Source organism: Muscardinus avellanarius (genome assembly GCF_963383645.1).
Source record: "Muscardinus avellanarius genome assembly, chromosome: 20".
NCBI lineage: Eukaryota > Metazoa > Chordata > Mammalia > Rodentia > Gliridae > Muscardinus > Muscardinus avellanarius.
The window spans coordinates 24,237,805-24,262,656 of NC_137806.1; the positions used below are offsets into that span (position 1 = coordinate 24,237,805).

The 24,852-nt window shown below is 44.3% G+C and overlaps 1 protein-coding gene across 2 annotated transcripts; it reads left to right on the plus strand.

Annotated features, from left to right (window-relative positions):
- Nucleotides 1-65: 65 nt before the first annotated feature.
- On the plus strand, nucleotides 66-23,446 carry KIN (Kin17 DNA and RNA binding protein; the record flags this gene model as incomplete). 2 transcript variants are annotated; one of them, XM_080717255.1, is made up of 13 exons in its annotated part: nucleotides 66-179; nucleotides 4,534-4,628; nucleotides 8,945-8,988; nucleotides 9,071-9,193; nucleotides 10,168-10,349; nucleotides 10,842-10,890; nucleotides 12,308-12,368; nucleotides 13,225-13,354; nucleotides 16,071-16,121; nucleotides 17,941-18,009; nucleotides 18,995-19,094; nucleotides 21,335-21,435; nucleotides 23,384-23,446. In XM_080717255.1, 13 exons carry the CDS (start codon nucleotides 66-68, stop codon nucleotides 23,444-23,446), a joined length of 1,182 nt encoding a protein of 393 aa, XP_080573381.1. The 2 variants fall into 2 exon arrangements, with proteins under 2 accessions (XP_080573381.1, XP_080573382.1); XM_080717256.1 differs by lacking the exons at nucleotides 66-179; nucleotides 8,945-8,988 and having other exon boundaries at nucleotides 4,535-4,628.
- Between the last annotated feature and the right edge of the window lie 1,406 nt (nucleotides 23,447-24,852).

Below are 24,852 nucleotides of genomic sequence, written 5' to 3' on the forward strand. Positions count from 1 at the left end.
AGCCCACTTCCGCTTCCGGTCGGAGGGACGCTGAGCTCCAGAAAGTGGTCTCTGCGGTGGTCGCGATGGGGAAGTCAGATTTTCTTACTCCCAAGGCCATCGCCAACAGGATTAAATCCAAAGGGCTTCAGAAGCTGCGCTGGTATTGTCAGATGTGCCAGAAGCAGTGCCGGGACGAGGTAAGTGGCCTGGGATGGCCCCAGACCCCGGGAGGCCCGGCTGGAAATTGAGATTCAAGTCCAGACGCGGTTGAGGGACCTGGACTCGGGAAGCCCGCAGTCCCGAGGCTTCCGAGATTTGACACGAGCGAGCCAGCTACTCAGTAGAGCTGTTCTTCCCTGCAGTCTCTGGACCCGGCGGAGCACCAGGGTCTTACACACCTCATACCTCCCCTTCCTGCACCCCAACCCCCAAAGGGGCGAATCAAAAGGTTTTGCTGTTGTCTTAGGGATGTGGATAGTGCGTGCGACGCGGGACGTCTGAGCAGTTACAGTCATAACCATCATCTCTGACTTGACTCAAGAGAAAACAGGACCATTAATTAGGATTCACACCTCTTCGCGACTCATCTAACAAACATCTATTGAGTACCTGCAGTGTGCTAGGTCCAGAATAATACTGTGATTAAACTCGTGGGCTCACTTGGAGTCAGCCTGTCAAAATCAAGGTCAGGCTGCGCCCCTTAAAAACATGTGATCTTGGACAGTTTACTTACATTCTCTTTACCTGTTTACTTATCCGTATAATGGGTATAATAATTGGGCCTACTTGTAATGCTGTTGTTGAGTTTTTGTTTTTTTTTTTTTTTTTTTTTTGGTGGTACTGGGGTTCCCGGAAGCCCTTCTACCTTCGGGCTACACTCCCAGACCTATTTTTACATTTTTTATTTGGAAACAGGGTCTCCTAAGCCAGCGCGCGCGGCTGGCTTCGAACCTGCGCGATCCTCCTGTCTCTGCCTCCCAAGCGCGGGGATTACAAGCGTGCGCCACCACGCCCGGCTGTTGTTGAGTTTTAAATACGTGAATTGTATGTAAAGTGGCTCAGGGAGACAGGCAGGTCTTTAGAAACCATGTACATCATACTATGAAGTTTACACTTTTCCCCATTAATGAGGTGAATGGTGAAGCCCTATGGAAAAATAAAGAGCAGGCTAATGATGCCAGCATTTTTTCTCTGAAGAAACATACTACACCAGAGTGATGCATTTGTTACGTGAACAAACCCACCTTGACGCGTTAGTACCCAAAGTGCAGTTTACATTAGGGTTCACTTTTGGTGTTGTACCCTCTGTGGGCTTTTGACAAAGGCATAAAGACATGTGCCCGCCAATATAGTAGCTTTCAAAATAGTTTCTAAAAATTGTCCATGCTGTGGGTTATTAGGATTTTTATTCCTCTAAATTTAATTCTCTCAAAATTATATAGACTCAGATCCACTCTCCTCCACCGCACCCTGTTTGTCTTGACATTGACTGTTGAAGATACTAAGCTCGTCAATTGACCTGTAGTGTTCCAGTATGTTAAATTATTTCTTTCTGAATCTTTTCCTTCTTTCTCTGAATCATATAGTTCTGTCAATGGAGACTTAGATCTAAAGGCTTGACTAGATTCAGGTTAAACATTTTGGGGGAAGAATACTGTCCTCACATCGCGTCGTGTGAGGGCACCTAGAATGTTTGGTAGCAAGTGCTAAGATGACTGAGTAAAATCCACAGCCTGTAAAATAATGTTAGAAGGTAATATTTCCCCTTGTGAGAGCAAGTAACTATGGAGTCATATTTTGAAATCATGCCCTTGTGTCTAGTTTTCCATCAGCCTCTGTGTCCTAACACCCTTGTCTACATCAGCTATTTCATTAGAAGTTGCAAAGTGGTTATTTTTCTAATTCTTTCTATGTCCATTATGCACAGCTGTACTCCCCCCCCCCAGAAAGCGGCTTTTGCTCATCAAGTAGGACTATTTTGTTAGCCTAAAATATTATCTTGAAATGCAGTTTCTATGGAAAAAGGAAAATGATCATTTTCTTTCACTGCTAATTTTCAAAGTAAGGCTCTTGGGATTCTGAGCCTTTCTAACCTCAGATCCATTCATTGCCTTTCCTACTGGGAGGGTGGTCTAGGGGAGAGGTAAATTGACCCTGCAGGGTCTCATCTCTGTCTTCTGCCTTACAATATTAGAACATTGGAGTTTGAGCTTGGGTTTCTCTTCTTGCCCTCGTCTAGTCCTTTGAGTTTCTGGAATTGAATACCATGATTTTGTTTTCATATGTATGTATTTTTGGTACTAGGGGTTGAAACCAGGGGCATTCTACCCCTGAGCTGCATCCCCACCCCTCTTTTATTTTTTTGTTCAAAACAGGATCTTGTTAGGTTGCTGAGAGTCTTGCTATATTGCTGAGAACAGTCTTGAACCTGCAGTCGTCCTGTCTCAGCCTTCCAAGTACTAGTATTGCACCACCATGTATGGCTGTATTAAAATTTTAATTTATGGCCGGGCGTGGTGGCGCACACTTGTAATCCCCGCGCTTTGGGAGGCAGAGACAGGAGGATCGTGCAGGTTCGAAGCCAGCCGCGCGCGCTGGCTTAGGAGACCCTGTTTCCAAATAAAAATGTAAAAATAGGTCTGGGAGTGTAGCCCGGAGGTAGAAGGGCTTCCAGGAACCCCAGTACCACCAAAAAAAAAAAAAAAATTTTTTTTTAATTTATGGAAAATGATACTGGTTTTCATATATGAGACTGATACCAACGTTTTTAAAGTTAAGTTTAAGTGACTGTGGTTCTTACAGGTAGTACGTAAATGAGCAGAAATTGTAGGTGGTCCGTGGATGACCAAGGATTAGGAGCAAAGCAAGATTGAGTATTGAAATCCGCACAGTGGCAGTGGGGTTGAGGATATGAGTTATTCAGACTGAGCAGACGTAGTGATAGAAACTGACTCAAGGAAGAAGAATCTGGGATGCTGTCTGGGTTTCTGACCTTGGATGACTGAGTGTACGACATTGCTGTTCACTGAGATGGGGAGTAGAGAAGAAATGTATTTGTCATTTCTACTACGTACTTGTGAATGGTCAGGTTCAGATAGTAAGTAGAAGAAATAAATAGTCAAAAATTGTATTTTTTTACAATCTTTTTTTTTTTTTGGACTGGGGATAGAATGCAGGGGCATTCTACCTCCAAGTTACATCCCTAGCCCTATTTTTTATTCTTTATTTGAAAGAAGATCTCACTGAGTTGCAAAGGGCTTCACTAAGTAGTAGCTGAGGCTGTCCTTGAACTGCAATTCTCCTGTCTCAGCCTCCCAAATGCTGGGATTACAATTGTACACTACCATTCCTGGCTTTACAATCATCTTAAAAATGTACGGATACAATATTTTAATGAGTTTTATACATTAGTCCACGGTGTATTTTTGGATAATGAGCTGAAGTAGAAAAGAGGGAATCAAGCTGGGTGTGGTGGCTGAGACAGGAGGACCCGGGTTTGCGGACAGCCTCAGCTACTTAGTGAGGCGTTCCACAACTTAGCGAGACCCTGTTTCAAAATAAAGAATAAAAAATATGGCTGGGGGTGTAGCTCGGAGGTAGAATGCCCCTGGTTTCTATCCCCAGTACCACAAAAAAGAAAAAAGGGAGTCAGGATAATTCTCTGGTAGAAATTCACTAATGACATATTAGTCCTCCAAGCCCTTGCGTAACACTATGAAGTAGGGGCTCAGTGAGAACAGCTTAAAGCCAGGCGTGGTGCACACACTTGTAATCCCAGTGTGTGGGAGGCCGAGACAGGAGCATCACATTTCGCGGACAGCCTCAGCTACTTAGCAGGGCCTTTCGCAATTTAGCGAGACCCTGTTTCAAAAATAAAAAGACTGAAAATAGGGCTGAGGGTGTAGCTCGGAGGTACAGTGCCCCTGGGTTCCATCCCCAGTACTGCAAAAAAAAAAAAAAAAGCTTAAATTGAGTTTATTATATTTTTGTGTGTGTGTGGTACTGAGGGTGGAACCCAGGGGCTTTTCTACCTCCGGGCTATACTCCCAGATCTATTTTATATTTTATTTGGAAACAGGGTCTCACTAAGTTGCTGAGAGCCTCACTCAGTAGCTGAGGCTGGCTTCGAACCTCTGCGATCTCCTGTCTCAGCCTCCCAAGCACAGGGATTACAAGCGTGCGCCACCACGCCCAGCTTAAATTGAGTTTAAAAAATGAAATCACTCTTCTGTCCTTTTGCCTAGTAGTGTTTTTAATGATTATGTGTGTTTTTCTTTTTCTTTTTTTTTTGTTTTCCTTTGTTTGTTTTATAGCACTATTTTTCTGTCTCCTTGATTTCAGGAATTGTTCTTTGATGACCAGAGTTGTAAAACTCAACCCCATTAAAAGTGAAAATAAAGTGGAGGGTAGTTACAGCTAGTGATACGATTATATTTTATAATTTATCTTTAGGGAGCAGATCTTAGGGCTTAACTTAATACTTCTATTAGGGGTCCATTTCAATGACCTAAATCACAGTTTAACTACTGCCTGTACATTTTTTTTTTATAGAATGGCTTTAAGTGTCATTGTATGTCTGAATCTCATCAGAGACAACTATTGCTGGCCTCAGAAAATCCTCAGCAGTTTATGGATTATTTTTCAGAGTAAGTAACTCAAAGACATTCTTATAAGCTTTATTCAGTTGGTCACAAAATAGGTGCTTACTATTTTATACACAGAAGATGTTATTCCTTATATGATAACATGATAGCTGCATTCTTTCTATGCCCGGTTTTCAATCTTTTCAAAATTCATCAATTTTCTCAAGTAATGGTCTTCCCTTCTTTCTATTTCAAACATGTGAAAGTATCTTTCATTCTCACACAGTTGTGACTGAGAACACAGGAGGCGGTGCTCCCATCTCCGAGCTCCAGCCCTTCACGACGTAAGAGCTGTGGAGTGTGCCTTGGGATGAGCCCCTTGAGTTTTTCTGTGTGTCTCCTCGCCTGTAACATGGCACGGCAAATAGCACTCTTGTTGATTCATCTCAGGTTTATAGGCCGATGAAATGAGCTTAACTAAAGCCAGGTGTGGTGGCACATGCTTGTATGCCAGCATTCCAGGAGGCTGAGGAAGGAGGATCGTGGTTCAAGGACAGTCTTGGCTACTTAGTGAGGCCCTTTGCACAAATTAAAGAATAAAAAATAGGGCTTGGGGGTGTAGCTCAGAGGTAGAATGCCAGTGGGTTCCATCCCCAGTACTGCAAAAAAAAAAAAAAAAAAAGCAAGTTAACACATAAAGTGCTCAGCAGAGTCCCCAGTACTGAGTTGACCCAGCACTTGCTGTGCTTCCCTTCAGATCCCATCCTGCTCCCGCCCTCCCCATACATGTTGCTGAGATTGGTAGTGATACTATTGTATATGGGGCAGCATTATTTTAACTCTTTGCTTCCTCGGTCCTCCTTTTTCTCCTCTCTACCTCCCCCCCTATGCGCTATTTTACTCAAAACTTTTACCTTTAATCCTTGAAGCTATAATCTTTCAGAGTTCATTTTGTGTTCATTGCGTGTGTGTATGTGTGTGCGTGTTACTGGAGCTTGAACCAGGGGCATTCTGCCTCCGAGCTCTGTTCCCAGCCCTTTTTGTTTGATTATTTGAAAGGCAGAGTCTCTGTTGCTGACAGCTTCACTAAATTGCTGAGGTGGGCTTTGAGCCTGTAATTCTCCCGTCTCAGCCTTCCAAGTACTGGGATTCCAAGTGTGCCACCACGCCCGGCTCTTGTTCAGTTTTTATTATTTTTTTATTTTTTTATTTTTTTAAATTTATTTTTATTGGTGCATTGTAATCACACATCACATTGGAATATAAGACTTGAGAGGATATACAAGCACACATCATCCAATCAGCCCTCATCCAGTCCCCATCCCATTCCCTCCCCCTCCCTCGATCCCATGCTCGTTTGGTGATTAACTTTGATCCATGTGTTTATGTACCTCCTGCTTTTTAAAGAGGCTCCATCTTCCCCTATTCCATACCCTCTGATTGGTCACCTTAATTGCTTCACTATAGGACCCTTTCTATAGCTCGACCACTTCCTGTTGCCCGTTTCCTCCTAGTTATTGCTGATTAGGGGAAGCATCTGGTTTTAATTTTCTGCAATATTTCTCTGTGCATGCTGCGTTGCAAATACCGATCTCACTCTTGACAGCCCCAGTTGTGGCCTGGCTACCCGGTGGACTGATCCAGACCTCGCTGGCTCAAGCAGTGGCCTTGCCTCACGGAAGGCTCCGATGCCGGCCGTTGGCCCCAGCACCGGCCTAACCCCTCGGCAGGCTCTGATCCCGGCCTTGGAGGCCCCAGCACCAGCCTTCCTCACGGCAGGCTCCGATGTTAGCCGATGGCCCAGGCATTGGCCTAACCCCTCGGCAGGCTCCAATCCAGGCCTCGGAGGCCTTAGTAGCGGCCTCGTCTCACGGAAGGCTCCGATGCCGGCCAGTGGCCCCGGCACCGGCCTAACCCCTCAGCAGGCTCTGATCCCGGCCTCGGAGGCTCCAGCACCAGCCTTGCCTCGCAGCAGGCTCCGATCCCCGCCTCGCTGGCCCCAGCACCGGCCTAACCCCTCGGCAGGCTCCAATCCCGGCCTCAGAGGCCCCAGCACCAGCCTTGCCTCACGGCAGGCTCCGATCCCTGCCTCTTTGGCCCCGGCACCAGCCTAACCTCTTGGTAGGCTCTGATCCCAGCCTCGGAGGCCTCAATAACGGCCTTGCCTCATGGAAGGCTCCGATGCCGGCTGTTGGCCCCAGCACCGGCCTAACCCCTCGGCAGGCTCCAATCCCAGCCTCGGAGGCCCCAGCACCAGCCTTGCCTCACGGCAGGCTCTGATCCCTGCCTCTTTGGCCCCGGCACCAGCTTAACCCCTTGGCAGGCTCCAATCCCAGCCTCAGAGGCCTCAATAGCGGCCTTGCCTCACGGAAGGCTCTGATGCCGGCTAGTGGCCCCGGCACCGGCCAAACCCCTCAGCAGGCTCCAATCCCGGCCTCAGAGGCCTCAATAGCGGCTTTGCCTCATGGAAGGCTCCGAGGCCGGCCAGTGGCCCCGGCACCAGCCTAACCCCTCAGCAGGCTCTGATCCCGGCCTCGGAGGCCCCAGCATCGGCTTGCCTCGCGGCAGGCTACGATCCTAGCCTCGCTGGCCCCAGCACCAGCCTAACACCTCAGCAGGCTCTGATCCCGGCCTCGGAGGCCTCAATAACGGCCTTGCCTCACGGAAGGCTCCGATGCCGGCTGTTGGCCCCAGCACCGGCCTAACCCCTCAGCAGGCTTTGATCCCGGCCTCGAGGACCCCAGCACCAGCCTTCCTCACGTCAGGCTCCGATGTTAGCCGATGGCCCCGGCATCGGCCTATCCCCTCGGCAGGCTCCGATCCATGCCTCGGAGGCCTCAGTAGCGGCCTCGCCTCATGGAAGGCTCCGATGCTGGCCAGTGGCCCCGGCACCGGCCTAACCCCTCAGCAGGCCCTGATCCCGGCCTCGGAGGCTCCAGCACCAGCCTTGCCTCGCGGCAGGCTCTGATCCCGGCCTCGCTGGCCCCAGCACCGGCCTAACCCCTTGGCAGACTCTGATCCCAGCCTCGTAGGCCTCAGTAACGGCCTTGCCTCACGGAAGGCTCCAATGCTGGCCATTGGCTCCAGCCGTTGCCTCACGGCAGGCTCCAATCCCAGTTTTGCTGTGTCCGTCGCCAGCCTCACCCCTCGGCAGGCTCTAATTCGAGCACCCTCTTTGCTCAACTATTTATCGCCCATTCTCGAGGGTGCGTGGTAGTGGTAGCATTCTGCCTTTGGGGTCATTACTTTAAAGGTTCCAGGTGTAATGTATCAGATCTCTGCCTCCCCTGAGTACTAGCCACTGCCATTGCCACTGCCTCCACCATTTCAAATCTTTCCCAAGCTCTTTTTCTACTCTGAATGTTTTCAAGTCTTCCTAAGCAGGCGCGATGGTAGCATTCAACCTTTGGTGTAATTTCTCCAAAAATAATAAATAAATAAGGTTGGTAGGCTCCGATTTCTGCTTCTCCTGAATACAATTCTCCACCGCCAACGCGGAGACCGCTTTCAGCACCGCCTTTCTCCTTGGTCTCCGCTAAAGTCTCTCTCCTTACAGGTGATGTCCAAGATTCTTAACAATATAGAGAAGAAGCAGTCCTCCTTAGCGGGGAATTTTTCCAATAATTACAGTTTATTTGGATAAGTTTTGTCTGCATCTCCAGTATCTTGTCATCTGCCACCTCCTTGACTCCTCTCCGATAATTTCCTTTTTTCCTTTTCTTTTCCTTTCTTACAGGGCCCTTCCGGGTGGAGAGGGGTTCGCCTAGGGACGCCCCGCCAGTGCCTGCCCACTCGCCCAGGGTCGGGGCCCGGGGCCCAGACCACGGGGTCCTTCCGGGTGGAGAGGGGGTTTTCCTAGGGGCGCCCCGCCAGTGCCTGCCCACCCACCCAGGGTCGGGGGCCCAGGGACCCGGACCACGGGGTCCTTCCGGGTGGAGGAGAGGGGGGTCACCTAGGGGTGCCCCGCCAGCACCTGCCCACCCACCCAGGGTTGGGGTCTAGGGGCCCGGACCACGGGGTCCTTCCGGGTGGAGGAGAGAGGGGTTGCCTAGGGGTGCCCCGCCAGCGCCTGCCCACCCACCCAGGGTCGGGGCCCAGGGGCCTGGACCACAGGGTCCTTCCGGGTGGAGAGGGGTTGCCTAGGGGTGCCCCGCCAGCGCCTGCCCACCCGCCCAGGGTCGGGGGCCCAGGGGCCTGGACCACGGGGTCCTTCCGGGTCTTGTTCAATTTTAAAGATGCCTAACCGTCCATAGATGGTTCATAGATCATTCACTCACTAAAACTTGTATTACTTAGATTTCAGGAAGACAATGTCATGTAGCTATAGAAAATATAGAAAATACCTCAATGCTTGTCTTTTTTCTTTTTTTTTCAACCAGGGAATTCCGAAATGACTTTCTAGAACTTCTCAGGAGACGCTTTGGTAAACATCTTAAGTTTTGTGCAAGAGATCACTTAACCCTTATGGTCTTCTGAAGGTCAGTAGTGTCACATTTTGCCCTTAGGCACCAAGCGAGTCCACAACAACATTGTCTACAATGAGTACATCAGCCACCGGGAGCATATCCACATGAACGCCACGCAGTGGGAGACGCTGACGGACTTCACCAAGTGGCTGGGCAGGGAAGGTGAGGAGAGGTTCTGAAGAGTTGCTAGGACTTCAGCGTAGGAGAGAAAGCATTGCCAGTTTCTAAGTTCACGGAAAAGGGAATGCACAGGGCAGTTAAAAACTAGAGGGGAGGAGCAGACTCCTGGAGGATTGGTTTTTACTTATTACAGTGAAATGCTAACGCCTAGACTAATTCCTTTTATGATACGAAGATCGATCATGTAAGCATCCTCTCATTTAGGCTAAGAGCTACTAGCCATCTCTTTTAAACCTCCCTCCTGTATTCATTTTACTTAGGAGGAAACTTCTTACCCTATTTTATGGTAATTTTTATTTTTGTGTGTGGTACTGAGGATAGAACCCAGGGACGGTCTACTTCTGAGCCCTATTTTTTATTCTTTATTTTGAAGCAAGGTCTCACTGAGTTGTAAAGGGCCTCACTAAGTAGCTGAGGCTGTCAGCGAACTGAGATCCTCCCATCTCAGCCTCCCAAACGCTGGGATTACAAGCGTGAGCCACCACGCCTGGCTCTTAGGGTAATTTTTTAACATTTGCCTTTTCTTTTTCTATTTCTAATCTTTATAAGATAAAAAGTTAGGGAAAAAATTTATGTTCAATATTTTGCTTACTGAATGTAGTACTTTATCTTAATAGAACATCATATACTCATTGGATATTAAGTACTTAGATATGGTAGAATAATTATTGTGCATAATAATACCTTTTTCATCAGTTTTCCTTATTTAAACACTGTTTGCCTCAATGTAAAAGTCAGAATACTAAGGTTTTCTCTCTTTGAAGAGATAATGAAACTATTCCACTTGTATCTGAATTAATTGTGAATAGGGAACATTTATGTGTTTGATGAATTCATGTATTTGTGTCTACTGATTGCTTTTGTATGAATGAGTGAATTTGCAGAGACGGAACTCATTTGTATGTACATTCTGTCTTGGTCACATACAAGTTAATGGTGCCAGCTGGTTTTTTAAGGCTTGTGCAAAGTGGACGAGACCCCCAAAGGCTGGTATATCCAGTACATCGACAGAGACCCAGAAACCATTCGCCGGCAACTGGAGCTAGAGAAAAAGAAGAAGCAGGACCTTGACGATGAAGAAAAAACAGCCAAGTTCATTGAAGAACAAGTCAGAAGAGGCCTGAAGGGCAAGGAGCAGGTGGGCCACAGTCTCCATCAGAGGCCCAATCCCAGCTCTGGGGAGCCTGGGACGGGAGGATCACAAGTTCGAGGTCAGCAAGGCTCTCTCCTCAGCAACTTAGGGAGACACTGTTTTAAAGACAAAAATAAAACGTGGCTGGGGGTGTGACTCAGTGGTAGAGTTGGTGTTTTGGGATTACAGAGGTATGCCATCACGCCTGGCCTGCCTTCTGTTTCTGTGGTTGATTCTTCTACAGATTACAATACATATAAAAATGTAGGGCAACCTCTTCAGTTTGGTACATAAAAGCTACTTTTTTATTCTTTAGAATAGTAATTGGAGAATATTTGAAATACATGTCACATCTTAATGAGGATTATAATGGCCTCAGGGTTTTATCTTTGAGTTGTCTTGCAACAGACGTTAGCAAGTCATAATTTAAGCCTATTGAATATTGATAGTAAATGCACCATAAACCAATATCTTTACACTTTCTCTTTCTCTTTTAAGGAGACCCCTGTTTTTACAGAATTAAGTAGAGAAAATGATGAAGAGAAAGGTAATTTGTATATTTCTTTATTTTTTTTAATTTAAATTTTTTGTGGTACTGGGGGGTGGAACCCAGGGGCATTCTACCTCCGAGTTACACCCCCAGCTCCAATTTTTTATTCTTTCCTTTGAAACAGGGTCTCACTGAGTTGCAAAGGGCCTCACTACGTAGCTGAGGCTGTCCGCGAACCGCAGTCCTCCTGTCTCAGCCTCCCAAATGTTGGGATTACAAGCGTGCACCACCACGCCCAGCTTTTCTTTCTTATTTTTAAAGCATGGATTCTTTTGTGCTGGCTTTGCTGAGAGCTAGCAACATGTCTGGAAACAAAGCATTTAATCTTTCAGGGTTGCACTGTTTTAATCTTTACAATTAAAAGTTAATACTATGAATTGGATGGAATGTCTTCAGTCAAAAGAAACAATTGAATAAAATTAGCTTTACATAGTAAGGAAATATCTTGGGATATCTGGAGAATAAGCCCCCCAGCAGTAAGGTGGCTCTGCCTGGCATAGTGACCTACATGGTAGCTGCCAGCTTTCCTGCCATTGCATCCAGCATTTGCCAAAGGATGGCGGACAGCATCTCTTCTGGTTTCCTCTCGGGAGCAAAGAAACTTTCTGAAAGCTACTTCTTCCACCAGTGGACTTCGTCTTGATTGCTATTGGCCAGAACTGTGTCACACATCCACCAACCAGAATTTACCCCAGAGCTGAGGATGATGCTTAATACCGAGTGTCAGCCAAAAGGTGTGAACACCCAAAGGTGAAGAGGCTTGCAGGTGCAGGAAAGATGCAGCCAGCGCCATCTGCCAGAGCAGTGTGACATGTGGGTCCCTCCCAGCCACAGCAGCAGCCCAGGACACCCTAGAGAGGAGCATTTTAATCTCATTTATTAAGAATGTTCATGGTTAGCCAGGCGTGGTGGCGCACACTTGTACTCCCCGCGCTTGGGAGGCGGAGACAGGAGTATCGTGCAGGTTCGAAGCCAGCCGTGCTGGCTCAAGAGACCCTGTTTCCAAATTTAAAAAATATAAAAAATAGGTCTGGGAGTGTGGCCCGGATGTACCACACAAAAAAAAAAAAAAAAAAAAAAGGAATGTTCATGGTTAGCTGGGCGTGGTGGCGCACATTTATAATCCCAGCATTCGGGAGGCTGAGACTAGACAATCTCAGTTCGCGGACAGTCTCAGCTACTTAGTGAGGCCCTCTGCAACTTAGTGAGACCCTGTTTCAAAAAATAAAGACTAAAAAATACGGCAGGGGATGTAGCTCGGAAGTAGAATGCCCCTGGGTTCCATCCACAGACCTGCAAAAAAAAAAAAGAAAAAGTTCATGGTAACCTACATGAATACCTGTGGAATTTTATTTTAAAAGTTGTATTATAGTTTTCCTGAAATATGTATATGGAATAACAATTTTTCTTCTAGTTACGTTTAATCTGAATAAAGGAGCATGTAGTTCAGCAGGAGCGACATCTTCCAAAGCAGGGTGAGCTGCAAACCTTTTCAGGCCTTTCCAGTGTTGTGCAATGTTGCTTATTGCATTTTAAAGTGCTGTGAATCATTTACTCCGGCTGCGGTTTCATTCGAGTCCATGTTGGTTGGTTGGTGTTATTTTGTTTTGCAGTTCTTTTTTTTTTCTTACTTCCCTGTGATGAGACGGTTCTTTTCTTTTGCGGAACGGCTCGTTTTATTTTGTTTTTGAATGAGGTGGGATCTTGTAGTGTTGCCCAGGCTGGCCTTAAGCTCCTGGGCTCAAACGCTCCTTCTGTCTCAGCCTCCTGCGTAGCTGGGACTACCTACTGTGCCCGGGTAGGAAGGGCTCGCTTTGATGAAATGCTCGGTGGATAAACTTGTGGTTCTTCATAAAACCTTCTGTTTAGCAGTTCCTTCTGCAGTCCTATAGCACTCTGTGTTTTTCTATCACAGCCCACATACCACAGATTAGATGTGAGCTGAGTTGTGCATTTTTTGTTTTACCTTCTCTATTAAAATTTTCTGAAAACAAAGACTAAGTTATGAACCTAATGCAGTGTGTGTGTGTGTGTGTGTGTGTGTGTGTGTGAAAATATATCTAAAATAATGTTGGTATCATTTTAACCAGTTTTAAACACATGGTTGGGTCATATTAAGTTAATCCATACTTTGATGCAGCCAACCCCACCATCTATTTCCGGGACTTTTGCCTCTTCCCAAACTGAAGCTCTGTACCCAGGCAGCAACTCCATTGTTTTGGCTGATCTGCTCTAAATTAAGCACGTACCATTCATTCCGTATTGTTAACTTTGCACACAGAGAGCATTTGTCTGTAGCTCTTGTGAACGGCCATCTCTCCTCTCCATCAGCCCTTTGGGACCAAGTGCATTGAAGACGCTGGGGAGCACGGCGACCGTGAAGCGGAAGGAGCCTTCCCAGAGCTCAGCTCAGTCCAAAGAGAAGAAGAAAAAGAAATCTGCACTGGATGAAATCATGGAGGTACAGTTGGCGGACTACTGATGTGCCGGAGCCAGCCGGCAAGAGTACAGGTTCTGAAGTGAGGCGTGAGGATGAGAGTTTTTAACTCTAACGTGGGGGAGCCGCCAGCCTACTATCTCTACTGGTCGACCCCTGTTCGTGGGTCAATATTTCCTACGGGTCGACGACTATGCCTGGGTCAGTATTCTCTATCGCGCGGACACTCCTGGCCAACGCAGCTTCTGGGTCAATCTCATCTTTATTGTGCCGAAGCCGACCCTGGGTTTGTTTTTCCAGAGGTATTTATACACAGCTACAGGTCAATCAACATTCTCGTGCTACCACCACCAGAATACAATAAAGACCAATACGAAACACATATTACAGATAGGCCTATCAGTACCCTCGTGTCATCACCACCTGATCCTCTCTCAGACCTCTTTGAACTTTCCATAACCCCAAACCTTGTTGACTCTGGGCGAAGGACAGTCAGCTGAGACAGAGACACCAATCTAGGGGAAGGCCTTAATGGCTCCCAACACTTATGGACGTGCTAGCCATTGGAGGAATGATGTCTTTTAAACCTAAGGGAAGGTGTACAGTTTCGCCATTTATTAAATTAATATAAAGTTATAAAAAGTTATATACAAGGTTCGGGGAAAGAAGCGTACTTGCCACTTCCTCTGGACAGAGCTGGAGCCCCGTCAGTTATGTTTACTTTCATGCCTCAGATGCTGTCTTTGAACGTCTGCTTGCAGTTAGGTCAGCAGAGCTCAATTAGAAGGGCTTTAGTGGCCACTGAAATCGGAGCCTCTGTGGACGTCCTGCCTCTCCAGCTTGTATTCCAGCTTGTATTCTCCTGCTGCCTCTGACTGTGTATCAGCTCCAAGCCAGCAGGAGAAACCTGCAACATGTTCACCATGCTTGATTTGACCTGATGGCTAACTTTATGTGATGAGTCACTGAAAATGGTTATCGGGATGTAGGGCCATACGTTGGCCAAAACTCTAGAGAAATTCTGCAGAACATTCTTAATATACTCCTAAATATTTCTGTCTTCCTTCTAGCTCATAACCTTATCTTTTCAATGGATTTATAAAATAAATCCATTGAGACAGGAGGACTCGGGTTTGTGGGCAGCCTCAGCTACTTAGTGAGGCCCTGTGTGACTCAGTGAGACCCTGTTTCAAAATAAAGAATAAAAAATAGGGCTGAGGGTGTCGCTCGGAGGTAGAATGCCCCTAGGTTCCATCCCAGCACCACAAAAAATAAAATAGATGGAAGAGGAAAAGGAAATGGAGAAGAACAAATACATGGAGATTAAAGCCAATTTTTTACCTTATAATATTATGTCCTCAGTCTCCCCATCTCATCTGAGGGGACTGGAGAGAGCTGTGCCGTCCTCTCTGTTACTCGTCTTCACACTTAGTGCAGTCTAGGAAGCTCAGCATCCTCGATGGACACACCATGGCGCCGCCTTTCTGTCGTTCAGTGGATGTTGAGTTGCTATCATGCGCTGGGCATTGTCCAAGGGCCTGAGTCTTTATAAGGAAAACATAGCTTGTCATGAAGCTTTCATTCTATCGAGGGAGCTAATAAGTTAGTAATCGCCAGTGCTAAGCGCCAAGGAGCCATAAGGGAAGGAGTAAAGAGAAGATCTGTACACTTTGCTGACGCAGCAGAGACCTGAGGTCAGGAGGCTGGAGCATGGAAAGTGTGAGGATGTAGCCTTGGGGTTAGAGAAGGAGGGCAGTGCCACACAGGGCAGGCATGCTGTTGGCGACATTTTGGATTTATGTCACAGCAAATGGAAAGCCAGATCTGCCTACTTTAAATATGGTGCATACTTTGTTTACAATGTTCTTCGTTCATACTACAAAACTGAAGAATTTACAGTGAGATTCAGAATCAAAGACTCACACTGTTGGATCTTGTTGGAAGTTGGTATTTGAGGTTCATTTTCAGCAGCTGAGAAAGACAGAGGTGTGACTTGGAGCCATGATGACCACTCTTGCATTTAATCTCCCACGGTGCTTTTTATCGCTTTCATTCATGAACTCTTACCATGATCAAGCAAGGGACCTGTCTTTGCTGTTAGACTGCCTCCCTGACTGCTGTGAAAAATGGTCTCTGTGTTGTTTCTGCCACAAGACAAGGTCACCTGTTCCCAGCTCATGACAGGTGCCAGGCAGAACACAGAAGAGGCTACCACGGTATTGGCCAGTGACCTCGCAGTGTTGACTAGTTGACTAAGTAGGGTCTTTGTTTACCTGGGTCCGTTGACTTGCTGAATCACACGTTTCTTTTGTTTCTTTTCTTTTTTTTTTTTTTTTTTTTTGGTGGTATTTGGGGTTTCTGGAAGCCCTTCTACCTCCGAGCTACACTCCCAGACCTATTTTTATATTTTTATTTGGAAACAGGGTCTCTTAAGCCAGCGAGGCTGGCTTCGAACCTGCATGATCCTCCTGTCTCCGCCTCCCAAGCGTGAGGATTACAAGTGTGCGCCACCACGCCCGGCTACACATTTCTTTTTTAAAATCCAGAGTGTTTGTTTTTTAATTAAAAACTATTTACAAGTTATGTTTATCTGTATTGATCAGAGCTTGCAAAGTATATCATTAGTCTTTGGTGAAGTAATGGATTTTATGGTGTGATTTTGCTAAATAGAATTGTATTGTGAAATAAATCAAGTGTTTTAAAGAGGCATTTTTTAATGGACATTTTGTGTGTCGTGTAGATTGAAGAGGAAAAGAAAAGAACTGCCCGGACAGACTATTGGCTGCAGCCTGTGAGTATTCAGTTGGAGTTCCCTAAGTTGTGTGTTGACATGTAGTGAGTGAGTGGAACAGACTGTGTCTCAAATATGTGTTGGTTACTTATATAGAGTTAGTTATACTCTGTAGTGACTTTCCTTTCTCTGTGTGTGTGGTGTGTGTGTGTGTGTGTGTGTGTGTGTGTGTTATTAAGAATTTTGCTTAAAGCAATAGTTATTAACCAGAAAATAACTCAGAACTTCTTGGAGAAGTGTTTTGTTTTTACAAAATGCATATGCTTTAATAGTATTCAGACCTTTAGGGTGAACTACAGACTTTTATTCAGCTTCCATGTATGTCTGATGTGTGTGTGCCACTGGCTAAGAACCGTTGGTGTAAAGGAAAAAGCAAACCAGCAAAAGAAAGAATGAAGGAAAAAATACAGAGTGTTTCAAGTTTTAGTTCCTCCTAAACTCTGTTCCTATTGGCGGTACTTTCAGTTAACTTTTACTTTCTATTTGGTAATTTTCTCTTGCAGCAAATTCATATGTTTTCCCAGTTTCTCTCACGGAGCATTATGTTAAAAGTGACATCCAGATAACAAGTGCACTGATGACTTGATGTCTCTCTCCCACTTTGAAATGGGCATTTGCTAAATGGCCAGCAGCCCTTAGAGATGGGCTTGGGTGGCTTTATTTTTTAAACTTAGAAAAGAAATATTTCATAGGCACGAGTCAATAAGAACAGCGGCATATGAGTTATCTTCAAATAACCACAGTGTGAACCCATGAGAGCCTTTGAGAAATTTAGCCTAGAAATAGTATGACTCCATCACAGAAGATGTTTTGGCATTAATTGGCTTCCTTTAGAAAGTTGTAGTAGAACAGAGGCTTAAGAATGAGAGCATTTTAGTCTTCTCTTAACCGTGCCTTTCTGCTGTTCAGTATCCTCCCCTAAGTCCTCACTTGTTTCTGTCAGGGTGTCAGCCCGGCTTTGTCAAGCGCTGGCAGCCAACGCTGTTATAGTCATTGAAATTGAATTTGAAGAAGCAGATGTAGCATCAGTGCCATGGGTGAGGTCAGGCCGTTTAGTTTTCATCATCAGCTTCTAGCTCTGATCCCGGTCATGAAAACAACACAAGCAGCAAACTGAGAATTCATTAGTATGAAGTGAGCCGGGATTGCTCTCCTGTCTGAGATGAGATGTTGCAGAGAACGATACTTTCAGCTAGAGCTGATCTGCAGGGCTCCATTTGTATCACAGTCTCAGATAGTTGGCACATAGCTGAAGCAGAGGGTCTCAAGTTTGAGACACCTAACTCGAAACCAGAGGGCTGGGGCTATAGGTCAGTGCTGCAGTGCTTGGTTAGCTTGTGTGATCCCAGGTATTGGGGATGGGGGAGGAAACAGTATTTCAAAGCAGCCTAACAAGAAAAGAGCGTTGGGAAAAGCGTCAAGCATAAGCCCAAAGGCTCGGCGCTGTGCAGTTCCCAGTAAAACTCTTGCAATCTTGAGTTTTTTCAGCAGTGATTGCCAACAGTATAATATTTTCATTTCCTGCTGTCTTGAATGGAAAGGAAGAAGCCATCTATGAAAGACATAAACTCCCAAGAGAAGAGCTTGGCAGATAAAAGTACTAGACCTCTAAGACCTCTGATGTGGAGCGCTGTCATTATATATATATATATATATCTCCACATGGTAACCAAGTTGAACAAAAAGGAAGAAAGAATAAAATATTAATTTTTTAAAAAATATGTTATTTGATGAACACGGCTTAAAAGGAAGAAATAAATAGGAAAAAAATTGTTTTTTTCTTCATCTTTATTTTATTGTTGTTATTATTATTTTCTAGGAAATCATTGTGAAAATTATAACCAAAAAACTTGGCGAGAAATATCATAAGAAAAAGGGTATTGTTAAGGTAAGTTTATAACGTTTTGCATGGGAATCATGAATAAAAGCTGAAGGGGGACAGAGTGAAGCCATTTGCTATTCCTTGGAAATCAAATTCTTGTGTGTGGCAGAAGTATTGTGTCTAAGGTTCTGATTATTCTATAAAATGAAATCTGAATTCATAGTTTCTGAAGAAATACTTCTTTAGTAACCATAGTTTATACTTAACTGTGATCTGGGGAAAACAGTGTGTATGAAATCCCATCAGTACCAGTTTAAAAACTCTGTGTATGCCTTGCCAACCAATCAGCAAGGCCATTCTCTTATGAGTGATGGACAGTATCATTTTACCCCCAGAGACCTCACGAGGACGCTCTTTTCTATTGCCTGGGAAACAATCTTTTGGCTGCTCTAGGGTGTTGAAATTCTAGTCCTTTTCTGCCTTTTGCCTTTCCTGAGTATAGTTTCTTTCTAGCACCCCGCCCTGTACTTGTGTAACTTACCCTTCTTCTGTACTTCATGTTAGGCAAAATTACCCCTCCTGCAGGATTTCTTAAAGTCTTATTCTGCTGGGCGTGGTGGCACACGCTTGTAATTCCAGCGCTTGGGAGGCCGAGACAGGAGGATCACAGTTTCGAAGCCAGCCTCTGCTACTTAGTGAGGCTCTCAGCAACTTAGTGAGACCCTGTTTTCAAATAAAATATAAAATAGGTCTGGGAGTGTATCCCAGAGGTAGAAAGCCCCTGGGCTCCATCCCCAGTACCAAAAAAAAAAAGTCTTATTCTAAGATCACCAGTCTCTTCTTTCCAGATGAAACCTTCACCAAGCTTTGAAATTGAGTTCCTTACTGAGAACCCTAGATTGAGCAATTGTTTATGGAACCTGGCAAATTGTGTTATTTATAAACGTTACTCTGCTCTTTAGATTGGGATTTCATTTGTTTTTATTTTTGTCCTTTTAACTTAGTGCTCACATATTTCTCCTATTATAAAAGTGTTTGTTTTGCACGACAGGAAGTAATTGACAAGTACACAGCTGTTGTAAAGATGATCGACTCTGGAGACAAGCTGAAACTTGACCAGACTCATTTAGAGACGGTCATTCCAGCACCAGGTAAATCTGTTTGCGGACCACGCACCGTGCGCGCCATCGAAGTGAGTGGGCCCGTTCTTGAAGCCATAGCTTATGGGCATTGCATGATGGTTATAGACGTTTCCAGAAATATTACCTGCCAGTATCGCCAATCTCCACTGACTTCCTGTGGCACGGTGCTTTACCAGTCCTCTGGGGAAGCTATTGTCTGGCATGGATGAACTTTCCCTTCCTGGAAAACTTTTGGGTTTTTTTTGTTATTTTTCTTCTGAATCAAAACACAGACACAAATGGATAAAATGAATCCTATTGGGTTTATTTTATTTTATTTTATTTTATTTTTTTTTTTTTTTTTTTTGGTGGTGGTACTGGGGTTCCTGGAAGCCCTTCTACCTCCGGGCTACACTCCCAGACCTATTTTTACGTTTTTTATTTGGAAACAGGGTCTCCTAAGCCAGCGTGCGCGGCTGGCTTCGAACCTGCGCGATCCTCCTGTCTCTGCCTCCCAAGCACGGGGATTACAAGCGTGCGCCACCACGCCCGGCCTTGGGTTTAATATTAATATGTTTGTTTAGCTTCCTGAGGTAACCAAGTAAAAGTCTCTTCCATAATTCTTTCTTTATTTAATTGTTTCCCCTTAGCTGCCTTTGTCCTTGGACCTCATTCGTGTCTAAGAGTAAACACCCCTTGGGTGAAGTTGTTACCTCTAACCCAGAATCTTCTTGGGGATACCTTTGCTAGCGCAGTGATAATGTTAATGTCAGAAACATCCACTAACCCTGTCCATTATTCTCTCTTTCTCCCTAAAATAATATTATTATTCTACATTAGAAATTTTTATTAACTTTACTCACATATAATTTATGTATAATAAATTATACATATATAAAAATGCAGTTTGATTCGTTTTTTTTCTTTTTCTTTCTTTCTTTCTTTTTTTTTTTTTTTTTTTTTTTTTGGTGGTACTGGGGGTGGAATCCAGGGGCTTTTCTACCTCCGGGCTGTACTCCCAGACCTATTTTATATTTTATTCAGAAACAGGGTCTCACTAAGTTGCTGAGAGCCTCACTAAGTAGCTGAGGCTGGCTTCGAACCTGTGCGAGCCTCCTGTCGCAGCCTCCCAAGCGCTGGGATTACAAGTGTGCGCCACCATACTCGGCGTTTGATTAGTTTTAATGTGTAACTATTCCTGTAAAACCATCATTATAATCAAAATAATGAATATGACCCTTCATTTCCCTAGTTTTTGTTTTTTGGTTGTTTTGTTTTTGTGGTGGTGGTGGTACTGGGGATTGAACTCAGGGGCATTCTGCCTCCCAGCTACACCCTAGCCCTTTTAATTTTTTATTTTGAAGCCAGGTCTCACTAAGTTGTTGAGGCTGACCACCAACCTGCGATTCTCCTGTCTTGGCCTCCCAGTACTGAGGTTGGAGACATGCTCAGCCACACCTGACTCTTCATTCTCCTTTCTACCCCTTGCTCCTCTGCTCCTGCCTCCCATCTTCCCGGGAAACTGCAGATCTCCTTGTTTTCAGTGTTGATTCTATTGTCTTTGTGGAATTTTATATACAATCTCATGTAAAAACACACAAAGTCATAGCATGTGTCTTTTTTCTTGTCTAAGCTTATTTCCCTTCGGGTGATGACTTTGGATCCAGCCATGCTGCCTGTACTGATAGTCCATTCTCTATTGCCGAGGCATGTGCCCTGGCATGGACACATCAGTGTGTTCACCCAGCCACCTGTGGGCTGTTCACCGGTCACGTTGGGGTTTATAGTTTTGACAGATACCGACAAAACTGCTGTGGGCATCCACGTGCAAAGGCTTTGGGTGGCTCTGTGGCTTCTTTTCTCTTGGGGGAACATCTCTAGTGGTTCAGTCATATGATAGGCACAAGTTTAAACTTTTACAAAACTGCCAGACCGTCTTGTGAATTTTAAAAAGAGATATATTAAAGGAAGCTAAATTTTCTCTGATCCTTCTGGACTCTGAACATTTTCTCCACGTCCCTTGAACTCCTTGCAACCTAAAATGCAACCGTTTTCCTTTAACAAGCGGGAAAAATGAGGAGTCGCGCCCTGTTCTAGTAATGAAGGTATTTGCAGACTGTACCTGAGCATCGCTGCACGGCCAGAACCTCTAAGGGAAGAGTTTTGGTTTCATCCTTCTCATTCAGTGCTGTAGCTGGTTTGGCTGTAACAAGGTAGAAGTGAAAAGTAGACTTTTTTTGCACTGAGTTTTAGATTCTTTTCTATTGTAGGAAAAAGAATTCTAGTTTTAAATGGAGGCTACAGAGGCAATGAAGGCACCCTGGAATCCATCAACGAGAAGACGTTCTCAGCTACTATAGTCATCGAGACTGTAAGTCGGCCTGCACAAAATGTGGACTATGCTTAGTTCTTGTCCATCGGATTGCTCTTTATTTTAGAGTTTAAGCCTCTTGCTGCCTTTGCTCTCTCTCTCTCAGCTCATTTTCTCCAGAGACTGCCCTCGAAGCTTTTGTTTTCTCATTACAAAAGAAATGTGTAAGCCAGGTCTGATGGCCCACAGGTATAAGCCCAGGATTTGAGAGGCTGAGACAGGAGGGTTGCAGGCCCAAGGACAGCCTCAACAAGTAGTGAGACTCTTATCTACCTAGTGAGACCCTGTTTCACATCTAAAATGACGTTGGGAGCTGGGCATGGTGGGCACTCTTGTAATCCCAGCATTCGGGAGGCTGAGACTGGAGGATCACAGTTCACAGTCAGCCTTAGCTACTTAGTGAGGCCCTACGCAACTTAGTGAGACCCTGTTTAAAAATAAAGAATAAAAAAAAAAAAAATAGGGCAGGGGTATAGCTCAGAGGTTGAATGTCCCCTCAAAAAAAATGTCCCCAGACCCTCAAAAAAAATAAGGCACTGGGGGTGTGGCTCAGAGGTAGAATTTCAGTCTGTTCCTTTCTAGTCTTTTTTTTTAATATATATATAAAATTTTATATCAGAATAGCTGTTTTATATTCTAAATTTTTTCCTTCACATCTAATTTAAAATGCAATTTACCATAGTAAAATTAGTGAGGAAAATACAGTTGTGGTTAATGGGGAAGGAGCTATAGCTATCAGACTTTATTTATTTATTTATTTTTTTAGTGGTACTGGGGATGGAACCCTTCTACCTCTGGAACCTATTTTATATTTTATCTGGAAACAGGGTCTCCTAAGCCAGCAAGGCTGCCTTTGAACCTGCCTGATCCTCCTGTCTCCACCTTCCAAGCACAGGGATTACAAGTGTACGCCACCACGCCTGGCGTATTTTAATGAATTAAAAAACTTTAAAGGTAGCCCAGACTGGTGCAGTGAAAGGATAGGAGTAGAATTGGGCAGCCTGAGTCAGGAGCCTGTAATCATGGCCTTGGTGTGCTCAGATTATATCTGCTCTCCAAGTGCCATTTTTTAATTTTTTTTTTTTCTGGCTATGAAGAAAGGAAGAAAATATATTTAAAATTACACCCATTTTCAGTAATGTAAACCAGCTCTAACCTTCCCAATTAAACTAGACAAACAAGTTGATTTTATAATATTTGCTACAGAAAAAAAAATGGACAATGACACAAAGACAGTGGGAATTTGAAAAGTCCAAAGTGGGCATTCAAGCCAGGGGTGGTGATTCAGACCTGCGATCCCAGTAGGAGGTGGTGATTCAGACCTGCGATCCCAGTGTGTAGGAGCCAGGGAAGGAGGGTTGCTGGTTTACAGCCAGCCTCAGCAACTTGTGAGGCCCTCCACAAATTAGTGACACCTTGTTTCAAAATAAAAGAGTAAAATAGGGCAGGGGGTGAAAGTCAGACATAGAATGCCCCGGGTTCCATCCCCAGTACCACAAAAGAAACAAATTATAAATAAAATTTTATTGAAGAAAATGTGGTTTTAAGTAGAATACCATAGATTATTTTAAAAATCCATAAGTGTATAGAAATGTTAGTTACCTCAGTAATGTTCTAGAGATATGGAAAAGGATGCTGGGCATGGTGGCGTACGCTTGTAATCCCCACGCTTGGGAGGCAGAGACAGGAGGATCACGCAGGTTCGAAGCCAGCCTCGCTGGCTTATAAGACCCCGTTTCCAAATAAAAATATAAAAAATAGGTGTCTAGGAGTGTAGCCTGGAGGTAGAAGGGTTTCCAGGAACCCTAGTACCACCAAAAGAGAGAGAGAGAGAGAGAGAGAGAGAGAGAGAGAGAGAGAGAGAGAGAGTAAATTTGTAGCCATAGTATGATTTTTTTAACTTTAAGTACATGTGTGTTTTTTAACCTTTTTAAAAATTAATTTATAGGGCCCTTTAAAAGGACGCAGAGTTGAAGGAATTCTCTATGAAGACATTTCTAAACTTGCCTGAGTTTGAAAGTTTGTGAACAATATATGAAAATCCTGAAGCATCAAATTGGTGTTTGCCAGCGCATTATGAGACTCTACTGTGTTAGGGTATTTCTTTTATATAAAACAAATGGATTTATTTAAATATTACTGTATAGTTGTTTATTTAGCTAAACTTTTGGAAAAATCTAATTATGTCTCCTCAAGTATAAACTATGTAATTTTCTCCTGTGTTGTTCTTCCTTTGTGATATTTTTATCTTCACTAAAGAATATTATTGTAAAGTGTTTTGTATTAGATAGTTTAGAATCACATAATTGGAGGAAATCTTTCATACACTCTAAATTAATCTTTTAGCAGTAAACTAGTAAAGTTGAACTCTAAGTTTAATTAAATTAAAAAAAAAACTATCAACATTATAGCAGATTTATTGTGATATAATCCACACCTCAGACAATTTACCCATTTAAAGTGTCCAATTCAGTGGCTTCCAGTATATTTACAGAGTTGTGCAATCATCTCTAAGTTTTTTTTTTTTTTTTTTTTTTTTTTTTTTGGTGGTACTGGGGTTTCTGGAAGCCCTTCTACCTCCGGGCTACACTCCCAGACCTATTTTTACATTTTTATTTGGAAACAGGGTCTCCTAAGCCAGCGCGCGCGTCTGGCTTCGAACCTGCGCGATCTCCTGTCTCTGCCTCCCAAGCGCGGGGATTACAAGTGTGTACCACTACGCCTGGCTCTATCTAATTTTTTAAAATATTTTTTTTAAGCCGGGCATGGTGGCGCACGCTTGTAATCCCCGCGCTTGGGAGGCAGAGACAGGAGGATCGCGCAGGTTCGAAGCCAGACGCGCGTGCTGGCTTAGGAGACCCTGTTTCCAAATAAAAATGTAAAAATAGGTCTGGGAGTGTAGCCCGGAGGTAAAAGGGCTTCCAGGAACCCCAGTACCACCAAAAAATAAAAATAAAAATAAAAAATAAAATATTTTTTTTATCAGCTGGGCATGTTGGCGCACGCTTGTAATCCTTGCATTTGGGAGGCTGAGACAGGAGGATTGCAGTTCAAGGACAGCCTCAGCTACTTAGTGAGTACCTTTCCCACTCATTGAGATCCTGTTTCAAAATAAAGAATAAAAAATAGTGCTGGGGGTGGAGCTTGGAGGTAGAATACCCCTGGATTTCATCCCTAGTACTGCAAAAGAAAAAAGAATATTTTTATCATCCTAAAAAGAAATCCTGTACATAATCTTTATTCCTCTCACCCCTCCCTGGTCCCTGGCAATAATTAATCTACATTCTGACCATGAATTGCCTAGTCTGGTCATTTTAAACAAATGTTATAATCTAATGTGGTCTTTTATGACTGTCTTCTTATAGTTACAATAATTTCAAGATTTGTCCATGTGGTAGCATTAGAAGTACTGAATTT